The sequence below is a fragment of the Camarhynchus parvulus genome, chromosome 26 (assembly GCF_901933205.1).
Source record: "Camarhynchus parvulus chromosome 26, STF_HiC, whole genome shotgun sequence".
NCBI classification, from domain to species: domain Eukaryota; kingdom Metazoa; phylum Chordata; class Aves; order Passeriformes; family Thraupidae; genus Camarhynchus; species Camarhynchus parvulus.
Genome location: NC_044596.1, coordinates 1687085 through 1701430, shown reverse-complemented (window position 1 = coordinate 1701430; position 14346 = coordinate 1687085). Strand labels below are relative to the sequence as shown.

Here is a 14346-nt window from a genome sequence, read left to right as displayed (position 1 = left end):
CCTCTCACCAGCAGAGTGTATTCCTTCAGCATCACTAGCCTATCTCCTTCACACCAAACCCACCCGACTGCAGGTGGTTCACATCCTGGGTGGGTTCAGCCTGCAGGTTCCCATGGGTTCAGCCATCCCATGGAGAGCAGGGGGTTCCAGGACACGAAGCAGTGACTTGGGGAAGACAAACACCATCACTCCAAACATCCCTCCCCTCCTTCCTTCTGCCCCCACTTTATGTACAGAGCATGATGTCACATGGCCTGGACATGCCTTTGTCACTTTGGGTCATCTGTCCAGCTGTGTCTCCTCCCAGCTCCCCACACACACCCCCAGCCCCCCTTGCCAGCCTGGCAGTATGAAAAGCAGAAAGGCCTTGGCTCTGTGCTGAGCACTGCTCAGCACTAACAAAAAACATCTCCATTATCATCCCCTGCATTCAGCACAAATCCAAAATACAGCCCCATGCCAGCTTGGGAAGGAAATCACCTCAGCCACACCCAGCACGGTCATCTTTTTGCTATTTCTTCATCAGACACAACAATATGAGAGACTCCTGCTACTCAGCTGTGCCGTATCTTCTTAGCTTTATGTCTTTGATAACCATTGCCTCTTCTTATTTTTACATTTTCTTATCCTTATTTTCACATTTTCTTATCCTTATTTTCTTGAGCTTTTTGATGCATACAGTAGGAGAAAGAAAACTGATGTCAAAGGCAGCCAATGTAGTGGTAGTGACCACTTGAGGTAGTGACAATCTTGAGGTAGTGACCAATGAAGTTAATGTCCAGTGATCAGCCACGGCTTGTAATATACCATCCATGCAAACAAAAACATAATAAATCAGATTTCTTTCTGCCGTATGTAGTTTATTGTTCAGAAATATTTTACAAGGGATAGTAGGAAGATGAATTAAGAACATAAAGTTGGTTACCTCTTCTTCACCTCCTTCACAGGAGGTTCTATTCAAGGACATTTTTCATGGTTGATTCTTAACTCATTGCCATTCCCAGTAAATTCTTTTTATCTCAGCCTGGGATTGGAGAAGGTGAGGGGAGCAGCTTGTAGATTTTTAATGGGAGTACTAAATTGGGAATATTATTCCTAGACCATGCTGGGGATGCAGCCAAGACAGCTGCCCCCACTGACCACAGCATATCCCAGATCATGTGTAGTGTCCTGCTCGAAGTATAAACCTGAGGGGAGAAGGAAAGAAGGAGGAGGACGTTTGGGAGTGATGGAGTTTGTCTTCCTGAACCACTGCTAATGTGGTGGAGCCTGGTTTCCCTGAGGTGGCTGAACATCTCCCCACTGATGAGAAGGAGTGCGTTTCCTCTTTATTTTGCTTTTCTTGCATGTGTGGCTTTTTATTTCCCCACTTAATCTGCCTGTATCTCAACCCAAAAGCTTTTTAACTTTTACGTTTCCCATCCCACCAGGGTGGGAGACACGGAATGACTTATCAGACTGCTGGTGTTAAACCATGACACTTCACACAGGGAACCAGAGCCGTGATGTTTGGAATAATATCCAACCAAGGATTGCTGGGGTGTCTGGGGAAAACATATGCCCCTGCCATGAAGGACCAGTGAAATAGGTACTGGCACCTTCCAGGAATTTTGGAGTTGCTTTGGAGTTTGTTTTGGAGTTTGGCCCACTTCCTTATGGCTTGTTACTGTAAAGACTGCCCATACTTCCCAGATATGCTTGCTCAACCAGCTGATCCTCTCCCTGGGAGCCGCGAATAAAAGGCTGGCTTGCCGAGCAGTCCTGGCAGACAGGCAGTTCAAGCTGCTTTGGCACATCTCGCTGTGGTCTGCAAGATGAGAAAGTCAATGCTCTTCCTTGGCTTTCTTCTTGTTTTCCTTAGCCTGGCTCTGCCAGGCACCCAGGGAAAAATAATTCCCAGATGTGAGATGGTGAAGATCCTACGTCGGAATGGCTTTCAGGGCTTTGAGGGCACTACTGTTGCTGACTGTGAGTATAATGAGCTGCCACAGCACCTCTCTGCCTCTACCACCTTTGTCCCTCTCTTCTTTTTGATCTTCCAGCAGTACTATTCTGTCCCCCCATTTCTCTGACTTCATCTCTTCCTCATCCCCTTCCTTGCTCCCTTCTATAGTTCACACAGCAAATACCAATCTAGAGCTTTGTTCTTCCAAGAATTTACCCATCCAATTCTCAAGATTATGATATCACCAGTTTAATTACTTCTCCAGCACTTAATTCATCCTGGATACTTTCATATCTTTCCTCTTTTTTACATTCAGCATTCCTTAATGTTCTGCTCTGGGATCTCTCTTCCTCCTGCAGGGATGTGCCTGGTGAAATATGAGAGTGGCTACAACACAAAAGCATACAATAACAATGGTCCAAGCAGGGACTATGGCATCTTCCAGATCAACAGCAAGTACTGGTGCAATGATGGCAGGACCCCTGGCTCCAAGAATGCCTGCCACATCAGTTGCTCAAGTAAGTGGTAGCGCAGAACAAAGAACCTTTCTTTGTTCATTCCATGAAAGCACCTGCTGTGTCCATGACACCTGCCAACAGCTGCTCTGGGCATTTCTGTCTGTCCTTCCTCCATCCATCTTCTCAGCGTCCCACCTACCCTTCCTTCCTGATGGACACCTCTCGTTCTGCCAGTCTGTCCCTGCCCTTCCTTTGCCCTGCTTTCCTCCACACTGATCTTTTCTCCCTCCTCTACAGAACTGCAAGATGATAATATTGAGGATGACATTCAGTGTGCCAAGAAGATTGCCCGGGAGGCTCATGGCCTCAGCCCCTGGTAAGGATATCTGCAGCGGACACTGGGGCAGAGTGGGCAGAGCAGATCAAAGTCAGTCCTGCTATTGACTGAGGGAGGCAGGGGGATCAGTGGGTGGGAAGCTGGATTTGGTGCAGTTTAGCACAGTCCTTTTCCTAAAGCTGAAAGGAGAAGATAGGAATCCTGCCTCGCAGCATCTGCTCTAATTCCCTAAATTTCCCTCCTCTCCCAGAGCTCTCCTTTTTGTTCTCTTCTCCTTCCCCCAGCTCGCTTAGATTGAGCTCTTAATAATTCTCATTTATTAGTAGATGGAGCTCATAATAATTCTCATTTATTAGTAACTTTCAGAAGGGATGACTGAGAGTCTTCTTCCAAGATTCTCAAAGACTAACCAACTCTGTTTTCATAACCAATTCAATCATAATCTAACTCCTCAAATTACAGAATGTATTTGTTTTTTCAGGTATGGCTGGAAAAACCATTGCCGGGGCAGAGACCTGAGTTCCTTTGTCAGGGGTTGCTAAATCGCTGCACAGGTGTTGATTGTTTCCTCGGGACCACCAGAGATGGAGAATGACAACGTTTGGAGAGGAGGCCAGGGAAATGCATGGGTGTGGGGAATTAAAAGCAGTATTTTATTAAGATAGAGTGGGTACTGGCTAGTGCTAACTCTGAAGGCCTTCAGTCTGATGCAATGCAAACAGAGAACTTACAGTTCACAGCTTAATAAAAACAGGTGTTGCAACAAGCCACTACAGATGGAGTTTCAGCCTCGATTTATTTGCACAATTGTGACTCAAGATTTTGTTGCCCTAACAGGGCTTTGCAACATTTAGGGTTCCTCTCTTCTTTTTTTTTCTTTCTCTGTTTGCCTTCACCTCTCCCTTCCTCCTCTCCTCCTTCCCCTTAATTTTTTTGCCCATTCTTATTGGAGTGTCTGTAGTGAGGAAATACAAAAATTTCATGAACATTGTGTAAGATGTGCAGATTTATGTTGCTTTATGACCAAGACAGTCACTGATTAAGACAGATCATTGACAGAGAGAGAAAACTATGCTGAAACATGACATTGCTCCTTAAATTTATCTGAGCATCTGCCCCTGGCTGGTATGAGGGACAGGGCACTGAAACATTTGGGCATCTGGCCTGAGGGAATACAGCATTTCTTATCACTCTTTGAGGAAGTCAATCAAACACAGCCTAGAGTGCAGGCAGCACTCTGTGAGGAAATGATGGATTGGAAAGGCTGTTAGGGAAGGGAAATGTTTTGCTGTTTAGTTTACAAGTCCTTTTTCCAATTGAAAGGTGGATTCAGAAACAGTGCATGAATGAAAGGTGCTAACACTGAAAAAACATGTTTACTGCTTCATGTGCTTTCTGCTGCTGCTAGGGGAGCCATGACTTCTTTGGTGCTTATGAAATAAAGGGATGCTTAAACTCGTGTCTTGTGTGAATGTATAAACCAACCATTAAAGGCATGTTTGCTTAGATGGCTGCATCTTAAAAAAAAAGCTCAAAGTAAGCCTTGCCTGAAGTCCCTCTTCCCCTTTTCCCCAATGTTGGAGGTTAGGATTTTTCCTTTTTATTTCCTTTCTCTCATGGAATTTTTCTCCCATTTGTTGCCTAAGAGATGGGAGCACAGATTGTCCTGGGGAAACTCTCAAACCGAGACAAAGATATTAGAGAAACAAAAGATGTGGACAAAGAGGCCAGGGAAGGGGTGCAGTTTGCAGTCTCTTAGCTGGGGGGTTTCTCTTGGGAAGGGCAGAGATGCTGTGAGATTTTGGCTGGGGGATCAGGGTGAAGCTCAGCTCTCTCCTGCTCTCTCTTGGGATCACAGTTGGAGACAGGTGAGGTTTTGGTGCTGGACTGTTGCTGCCCAGAGGATTTGCTGCCTCTGTGCAAATTTTGTCCTGCACTGCTTCTCCTTACCGTGGGTGAGACTTTGTTTTCAAGAACTGGGACCTTTCCAACACCCAGCCTCACTGGGAACAGGACCTCAACCCCATCTCCCTTAGTGTGATATGTGTTATCCAATAATTCATGCTAAAGGAAATTAAAACCACAGCATTTTGTGTACAAAGCCAATGTCGGGCAACAAGCAGTAACAGGCTACGTGATAAGAATGGACATTATCCAATTACACGAAACCACCCAAACCCATGGAGAAGAAGGTGAAGAAGAAGGAGCAGCCTCTGTCCTAAAACCTCCATCTTGCTTTATCTATATTACTATAATCCAAGACCTTAAACTCTAATTTTCCCACCCTGTGATATCACACACTTCTATTCAAACTCCACACCCACAATCCCAGTTCTGTCATTCCATTTTGGAAGCTTCTCCACAGCCTCAGGTCAATGCAGTGTTCTCTTGGGGGTCAGTGCCTGTCAGCACAGAAAGTCTGAAATTCTCAGCATCCAGGGTTCCAGCAGCAGGAGTCTTCAGTGACCAACCAAGACGGATAACAAAGGATAACAAAGGATAACTGCTAACAGTTATCCCTGTTAGCCTTGGTAAATCATTTACCTGAGTTCTAACTTGAGTAGAATGGTACCATTGTTCCCAACCTGGGTTATGGCCAGGATGAAAACTTAGAATTGATAGGAAAGATGTGATAGGAAAGAGAATTTAGGCATTACTTTATCCTGGCCAAGATGTGTAACAGAAATTATTTCATCCACACGTGCCTGGGTTGTGCAGTGAAATTCATGCTTCTTTAGCAGATTTTCACCTATTTATACACACAAAGCCCCAAAGAAATCCTCGCTCATTGGTCTTAAATGACACAATTCTTAGTATTTGATCTCCTATTGGTTGTTGATCTCTTTGCCTTAAATGCTGATTTGTTCTTCATTCTTTTGTTCCTTTATCAATCCCCCATCCCTGACACCCCTCAAGGTGCAATCCCTCCCCTTTGAGAATCACATCATTTGAGGGATGTGACATATTTCACTGAACCTAAGGGGAATTTTCACTGAACCTAAGGGGAATTTTTGGCAGGTTTCTCTGCACAGATCAGTACAGATGTACACATCTCTGAATGTGTGTGACTTGATTCTGCTATGAATGCTTTTATCATGGGTCTTTTACTAAGTCACTGTTAAAATGTAGCAAATGCTATTGAATGTTTAATTGTTAAATCAGTCCATGATTGACTGCTGCTAAACCCTTTTTCACCATTATCTTTTTTGTACACTGACTCTTTTGCATCCTCAGTAAATGTAAAATCTCCTCCATGTAAATAATCCTAAATGGATTCCAGTCTCTTTTTCCTATGCATACTTCAGCCACGTAGCCAGCAACAGGCTGAACATCATAATTCACCTCCCTTAAGTTGCACTTTCATAAATTTGTATTAAAATCTGATTTTTGATGGTACCTTTGAGTGCTCAAACCATTCACTGGTGACACCAGTGGGCAGACACAACTATACACACGTGTATGCATGTACAGACACATGGACATACCCATGTGAGAAAGGATACTCACTTCCAAAACATTTAAAAGGTTTATTAAGACCTTATCAAAAATACAACAGAAGACTGGATAGAGAAAATATTACAGCACTGGGATCAAAGGATTTTTTCCCATCATGTGCTCACCCACACAATGGAGGATTCACCTTTTAACTCTTTAGCCACTCCCAAAGTTCTGTCCATCTGTTCCATCCTTCTTTGCTGTCCAGTGATGGAGATCACCTCCATAAATCTTGATTGGAAGTCAGCTGTTGCCATAGTAACGAGCCAACCCTCCCAAATGTCCCAAACCCAGGTCACTCCCTGATAACAACACAAGGGGGGTGTAAAACATAACTATAAAACTTCTTTTAACATATTTACATAATATTTGCCTTTAATTGTGAGAGTCACCCATGGCATTCCTCACCTATTACACCCCCATCCCAGCCCACCTCTCTGGGACCCTCCCCAGGCCGTGCTGGTGCCGTGATGGAGCGGGAGAAGAATGTGCAGGCCCAGAAGTGTGTGAGGAAGAGGAGAGCGGCTGTGAGGGGGTTCCACGAAGAAGGAGTGTCTCGCTGCTGGGCAGGTAGGGAGCAGCTCTGACGGGCAGAGCGCTGTCCCATGGGTGCTGGAGCTGTGCTGGGTTGGGTTTGGTGCCCTGTGCCAATTAGAAATTAGAAAACCTGACAGAAGGCTCACACAGTGTGCACCTGTATGCAAACCTTGAGATGAGAAATGCTGACTGAGAAATGCCATGGAATAGGACAGACATTGCTGAGAGAGAAATGGAACTAGAAACAAGTTTCAAGGGATGGCCTTACAAATAAGACTGGATACTTTGGAGAAATAGAACTATGAAAGATGCATTGTAGTGGGACCCACAAGGGATAATTTTAGATGATTGGCTTTAAGGCATTTGCAGAATAGTGTGGCAAAAGCTGATAAACCAAGAAACGCTTATAATGAATTGTAATTAGGAAATAATTGGCTTCTGATTGTGATGGTGTGAATTATAACATCTGTATTGTCTTACCCTTGTCATGAGACTGAAAATAGAATAAAAGCTTTTAAAACGCCTCTCAGTTACCCCATCTGTGGGTCAGAAAAGGGGTTCATCCGACACGTGCCAACAGCTCCCGGCGGGGCTCAGGGCGGCTCAGGGCTCTGCGAGCCCAGGGAGCTGCGGGGATGCCCTGCCCAGCCCGGCCGCCCTTCCTTTGGGTTCCCAGGGTGTCCCAGGCACATGTTCGTCCTGCAGATCCCCGCTAGATGGGCCCCGCGGCCTTGCGGTCCCTGCACAGGCCCCTCTGCGCCGGCAGCAGGGGAATAGGGCTCCTGGCTTGCATTTGGGGTTTAGGAGAAAATGACGGCTGAGTGAGAAGAGGGATCTGCCTCACATGGAAACAGGGCTGGACCCCGCAGCAGAAATGATTTCACTCTGATTTGCACAGCAGAGTGCTGTAGAAGGGGCAGATTACTGATTTAACCCTAGTGGAAGCTGCTCTTGGCCGGGGCAGGTTAGGATAAAACGGCAGGTGGATTAGGATGAGATAATCTTTACAGATTGTTTAGGCAGAGCTTTTTAGCTCCTGTCCAATTGGCTATCCTTAAGTTTGAGGTGAAGTCCCCAAAGTCTTGTGAGGTGTCTTTTTACCTAATTGATGAAACAAACTTCTTGGCTTTTTTCCTTTTAAAAGAGACAAAAGATAGGTCTGTCACTTGGTCAACGAAAGGCTTGGCAGGGCTTGGCAGAACACAGTCCAGCCTAGTGATGCCTCAGGTTTTAGATTTTCTATTTTTCAGATTCTATTCTGCTTTAGTGTGTAAGTCTAGGCTTCACATTAGGGGATGGTGAGCTATCCTCACAGAGCAGGGAGACAAAACAATTCCTTCTCTAGCTGGGGACCCAAGGACAGCTGATGCAGATCTCAGGCCCAAGAGCATAAACAATGTGGAATGAAGAGAGAAAAACAAGAAGGATGGGACTTTGTGGGCTGGAGCTGTAACTGGACAATTAACTCCAACATGCAAATGGAGCAGAATTTATAAAAGTGAGAGACCCCACGACCTGTCATCCGTTTTGTGGCCACTTTGGGTTGTGCTGTCCAAGGTGGATCAATTTGAGACCTCTTAATAAATCTCTACTTTATTCTTTAGGGATTCTCTATTCCAGGTCAGCCTTCACAAGGCATCACCAGGCTGGTTGGGTTCCTGCATCCCCAGACATCCTCCACACCCTGCATGCAGGATTTACTTTGGTAAGGCTGAGCAAGTGGTTGTTTAAGTGACCAGTGCCAGCCAAGGGTTTCCTCTGTGCCTCCAGAAAAGCAAGCCTATAGGAATGTGCCTTTTGTTTACAGAGTGACAAAACTATCTTTTGTCTCTTTAAAAAGGAAAAAAAGTCTAGAAGTTTGTTTCTTCAATTAGGTAAAAAGGACACCTCACAAGACTTTGGGGACTTCACCTCAAACTTAAGGATAGCCAATTGGACAGGAGCTAAAAAATCCCACCTAAACAATCTACCAGAAGAAGAAGACAACAAAGGAACTAATAACTTTTGTGAGGTGTTTTACCAGGAGCAAGAACTTCTTGCACCTGTCTTGGTTTTTCTCTATAAAGAGTTTTGTTATTTTGCCTTTTATTTAAACTTTTCTGTTTCCAACACTGCCACAGAAGCCATCCTGCTGATTTTATGCCTTCTAAGGTAGCTGAGCTATCTTGAGTGTGATATAGATCTCCAAGAGCTTATGAGACCTGGCTTGAGGAGACCATGTATCACAAGCCTGAGCACTTTTTGGGCTCACCATGATTCCCTGGAGCTCTGAGATTGGGGTGTCCTAAGTGAAATGGACCCAGCCTCGAAGGCCCTACAGCCCCAGTATCCCATGGTCCAGGTGTGCACAGGTGAAATCCTGCAGAGGAGGGGCTGATGGGATGAGGGGGGAAACTGTCCCTGGGAGCTGGCCAGAGCTGGCTTCTCCATCTCACCCTGCAGGATGTGATTCAGCAAATGCACATTGCCCCGGGCAGCCCGGCTGCTTCCCGGTGCGGGTGGGGACCTGGGGACAGAACCGACCTGGGGACAGAGCTGGCCGGGGACAGGGTGCAGGTGGGGACCTGGGGACAGAACTGAGCCAGGACATGGTGGGGATCTGGGGCAGAACTGAGCTAGGACACGGTGCAGGTGGGGACCTGGGGACAGAACTGACCTGGGGACATGGTGCAGGTGGGGACCTGGGGACAGAGCTGAGCCGGGACATGGTGGGGATCTGGGGCAGAGCTGATCAGGGACACGGTGCAGGTGGGGACCTGGGGACAGAACTGGCCCGGGACACGGTGCAGGTGGGGACCTGGGAACAGAGCTGAGCCAGGACATGGTGGGGACCTGCAGACAGAGCTGATCAGGGACACGGTGCAGGTGGGGACCTGGGGACAGAACTGGCCCGGGACACGGTGCAGGTGGGGACTTGGGGACAGAACCGACCTGGGGACAGAGCTGACCTGGGGACATGGTGCAGGTGGGGACCTGGGAACAGAGCTGAGCCAGGACATGGTGGGGACCTGCAGACAGAGCTGAGCTGGGACACGGTGCAGGTGGGGACCTGAGGACAGAGCTGGCCCGAGACAGGATGCAGGTGGGGACCTGGGCACAGAGCTGGCCTGGGACACGGTGCAGGTGGGGACCTGGGCACAGAGCTGACCTGGGGACAGAGCTGACCTGGGACACAGTGCAGGTGGGGACTGAGGACAGAGCTGGCCTGGGACACGGGGTGCTGCTCTGTCGGAGACAGTAGCCAGCCCGGACAGCCTGTCCCACCCCCAGCCCAGCCCGTGGCACGCCAAGCACTCGCCCAACTCCCCATGTGCTGGGTAAAGAGGGAACAGCTGCAGGGGCCCTCAGGAGCTGGGACAGCACCCAGAGCCATGCTGGGATCTAAATTTAAACTCATGCTTTGTGTGTTTGTACATGCGAGTGCAGGCTCCAGCCCCCACTCCCCCAGCACCTCCCCTGCTGCGCGGAGGGGACAGAGCCAGAGGAGCTCCAGCTGGCTGGGACCTGGGGAAGGGGGGCTCCACTGCAGGGCAGGAGGGGAACAGACAGCTAGGGGAGCAACACCATGGAGCCCTCTTCTCCCCAGGGTGATGTGAAGAAGAGGCAGCAGAAGGAGAAGTCCAAGAAGCCGGTACCACCGATAGCTCCTCGACCACCCAGGGCTCTGTTCTGCCTCACCCTGGAGAACCCCCTGAGGAAGGCCTGCATCAGCATCGTGGAGTGGAAGTATCCTGTGGCTGCAGGGGCTGGCAGCAGTGTGTGTGTGCCTGTGAGCGTGGTGGGCTGCTGGGAAGAGCTGACAGCCTGTTTCAGCTTGTGCTGTCTCATCAGGCAGCGAGGCACCCAGGGAGCCCTGCAGGGTGCATGGCAAAGGCTGGCTGGGGAAAGCTGGGCTGAGGAGTGGGTCAGGCCTTTGGTAGGGTGGGACAGGGATAGCCTGGGCCAAGGGACTGGGGGGAGTGGATGTGTTGTGTGTGTTGTGTGCTGGGGAGCAATGGAGGACAGACTGCTGAGAGGGGAGGGGGTTTGGTGTGGCAGGAGGGGGCACAGTGCCCATCCAGGGGTGGGGATGGGGTCAGGCTGGGGACAATGTGATACTCTGGACGTTTGGGGGTGGTAGCAAGACCCTGGTGAGTTGTTTGGGATGGCTCTTTGTGTGTATCACAATCTGATCCCACAGCTGTGCTCTGCCCTGGTGGGGGGCCTCCCCCAAATCCTTGCTGACACCATTGTCCTCTCAGCCCCCCTTCCCATCCCTCCCTGGTAGTGCTGTCGCAGGTGAAGGCTTTTTCTGGGTGATACTGTTCAGAGGAATTCAGATAGTTCTTTGTGCCTTTGGCTTAGCGTTGTAGTTTGGGTGTTGCTTTTTGACCTTTTCACTGGGGTACTGCAGCTCAGAAATACCAAGATGTCATGTTTCTGCTATGCATCCAGGAACTAGCACTTTGTTCACCCATATTTTATGTAAAGGAAGAGAGTGGGAGATGAAATTTTTCACTTTGATTTCAGCAAAACATTTGGGCTGTAGCAAAAACGATGGACTGGGCAACAGAATTGAGTTCTTCCACCACATCTTTTCTCATTTTAGTTGCTGAACTTCATCTCAGTACTCCTGGCCTTGGCAAGATGATCCCATCCCTGGCCAGGCTTCACTCTGGGAGCTGGCTTGGTCACCTTAGGCTGGCTGTGTTGCTGTGGGGACACCAAAACCATGCCCAGAGATGCTGCTTTGTCCAAAGCCCTGTTGGCAGGCATGAGGGCATGCTCACAGCTCTGGTGCTGCTGGAGGTTGAGACCTCATTCCTTTACTGCAAGGGGACTCTCTGTCCTCCAGGAGTGGGAGCAGGGCCAAAGTTGGGCAGTTCTCATTTTCTGTGTCTCTGGCAAGAGAAATGATGGTTCTGTGGGCACAGCAGGGAACTGTGCCTGTGTCCTAAACGGGCACTGAGAAAGGAGGAAACCTGTGTGTGTGCCTGAGTGGAGGGGAGGTGTGGCAGGGGAGGTGTGGCATTCACATGCTCTGAACAGAGAGAAACATCATTCTCTCAGAGGATTTTTCCTGGAGAAACGCAGAGAGAAAAAGAGAAAACAATTCTTATCTCTATTCTCTGCTCCTGTTGCTTTTACACATGTAAAATGTGTTAAGAAAATAGTTTACCTAAAGAGAATTAGTAATTAAATTCTACTAAAGATTATTTTTTTCCTTAACCAATTAAAAAAACCCACTGTTCCTGACTGTCTAGAGACAGTAATGAGATTTTCTTTAAAATATATCTTTTATATAGTATAATATAGTATAAAATCTCTTTAATATAATATAGAATAATATAATATATTTTTAATAAAACAATTATTCAACCTTCTAAATCAATAGAATTAAATAGCAATAACTTCCTTACATCAGGGGCTCCCTATATATAATAAAATATTATAAGGAGGAGCTGGAAATAGGACTTACATCTTTCAGCATGCTCAAATACATTCTTCCTGCTGGGCCAGCACGTGCCAGAGCAAGTGCACAGCACTTCCTCAGTGCTCTGGAGGGGGACTGTCACCGTGATATTTTCCAAAAAATCCCTTTTCCAGGATTTCTTCTCCTGGGAAGATGGGAAGCCTCAGCTTCTCCATGTTTTGCTCCTCTGGAATGTGGTCTGGAGATTGTTTATCCAAACGTGTGAATTGTTTTTAATTTATGATCAATCCCAGTCCAGCTGTGTCAGACTCTCTGAGTCAGCCATGGGTTTTTATTATTCATTCTTGTCTAGCCTTTTGATGTCTCCTTTCTCTTTCTTTAGTATATATTTTCATATAATATTAGTATAATATAATATAATATAATATAATATAATATAATATTAGTATAATATAATATAATATAATATAATATAATATAATATAATATAATATAATATAATATAATATAATATAATATAATATAATATAATACAATATAATATAATACAATATAATACAATATAATACAATATAATACAATATAATACAATATAATACAATATAATACAATATAATACAATATAATATAATATAATATAATATAATATAATATAATATAATATAATATAATATAATATAATATAATATAATATAATATAATATAATATAATATAATATAATATAATATAATATAATATAATATAATATAATATAATATAATATAATATAATACAATTATCCTATTAATATTATAATATAATATCATATCATGATAAATCAGCCTCCTGAGAACATGGAGTCAAATTCTTGTCTCTCACCTTGTCCTGGGGACGTCACAACACCACAGGGATGAGTGGGTGCCCCCTAGCAGGGTGGCATGTGCAGGTGGCTCTGACCTGTGCAGGACAAACGATCCAGGGAATCAGGTTTCTGCAGTGCCTGCCTGTATTTATACCCAGCTGCACCTGGCTGCCCTCACTCAGGGATCAGGGTATGTGACAGGGTCGGGTCGTTCCAGTTCCTCTGGGTTATTATGGTCTGCAGGGCCATGCAGGCTGCCAAGGGGAGATTAGCTGTGGCCCTCTCGAGTGAGGGTACCTGGGTGTGGTATTTTCTGGGACCCTCGTTGTTGGAAGGAATGATGAATCTGATTCCATGTTCTTAGAAGGCTAATTTATTGTTTTATGACACTATAGTATATAAAAGAATACTAAACTAAGCTACACTAAAGAATACAGAAAGGATACAGCCAGAAGGCTAAAAGATAATAATGAAAAACTTGTGACTCTCTCTTCAGAGTCCAACACAGCTTGGCCCCAATTGGCCAATGAGTCAAAACAATTCGCAGCAGAAACCAATGAAACAATCACCTGTTGGATAAACAATCTCCATCCACATTCCAAAGCAGCAAAACACAGGAGAAGCAAATGAGATAATATTGTTTTCCTTTTTCTCCGAGGCTTCTCAGCTTCCCAGGAGAGAAATCCTGGGGAAAAGGATTTTTCCAGAAAATCTGACTGCCACACTTGGGCTGTTGGTTCTGTGTGGCAGTATGTGCTCCTGTTCCTAGACACATCACTGCTGTGTGGCTGCTGCTGTCAGAGCACAAAGCTGAGCCACAGGGGTGGGCTGGGGTCTTTTTAAAGAAGCTGAAGGGTGGGGAGCATCACTCCACTCAGCTCAGGGTGGGTGAAAGGCTGACTTCAGGCAGAGGGTGTTTTGTGCTGAAATTTGCTCACAACTCAAGAAATATGTTCATTAGAACAAGGAAATTGAATGTTCTGCAGCTTACTGGGTGTTGTGTGCAAGACAGTCCAACAGCCTGATGGTTGTTGGGACGTGTCTCACTTTGTGACACCACCCTGGCATTTCAGGCCATTCTGTAGCCAGGAGAACTTCAAGGCAGATGGATGAGGATTCTGGGGACCCTGGAGGACGACAGAGCTGCAAGACACAGAGGCCTAATTCCTGCTGCAAGGCAGATGTGGGGACCCTTGGATGCTGTGTGGTGGGAGCATGCTGGACAGAAAGAAGACAGATTGCAGGACAAGGAGATGAGGAGGATGCTGAGGCTCTGTGTCAGTGGCAGGTGGCAGAGACACTGTCCCCAGTTATCCACA

General features: G+C 46.4%; 2 protein-coding genes across 2 annotated transcripts in view; both read left to right on the top strand.

Moving 5' to 3' along the window:
• Positions 1–1769: 1769 nt before the first annotated feature.
• On the top strand, positions 1770–3510 carry LOC115913692 (lysozyme C-like). The gene is made up of 4 exons (XM_030965859.1): positions 1770–1968; positions 2305–2463; positions 2701–2779; positions 3222–3510. Exons 1-4 carry the CDS (start codon positions 1815–1817, stop codon positions 3280–3282), a joined length of 453 nt encoding a protein of 150 aa, XP_030821719.1. The 5' UTR covers positions 1770–1814; the 3' UTR covers positions 3283–3510.
• Positions 3511–10293: 6783 nt separating this feature from the next.
• Positions 10294–14346, top strand: part of CACNA1S (calcium voltage-gated channel subunit alpha1 S) — a 62458-nt gene continuing 58405 nt past the window's right edge. The window contains 1 exon segment of the mRNA XM_030965576.1: positions 10294–10498. Within this exon segment, the coding sequence (XP_030821436.1) occupies positions 10338–10498 (161 nt within the window). The 5' untranslated portion in view covers positions 10294–10337.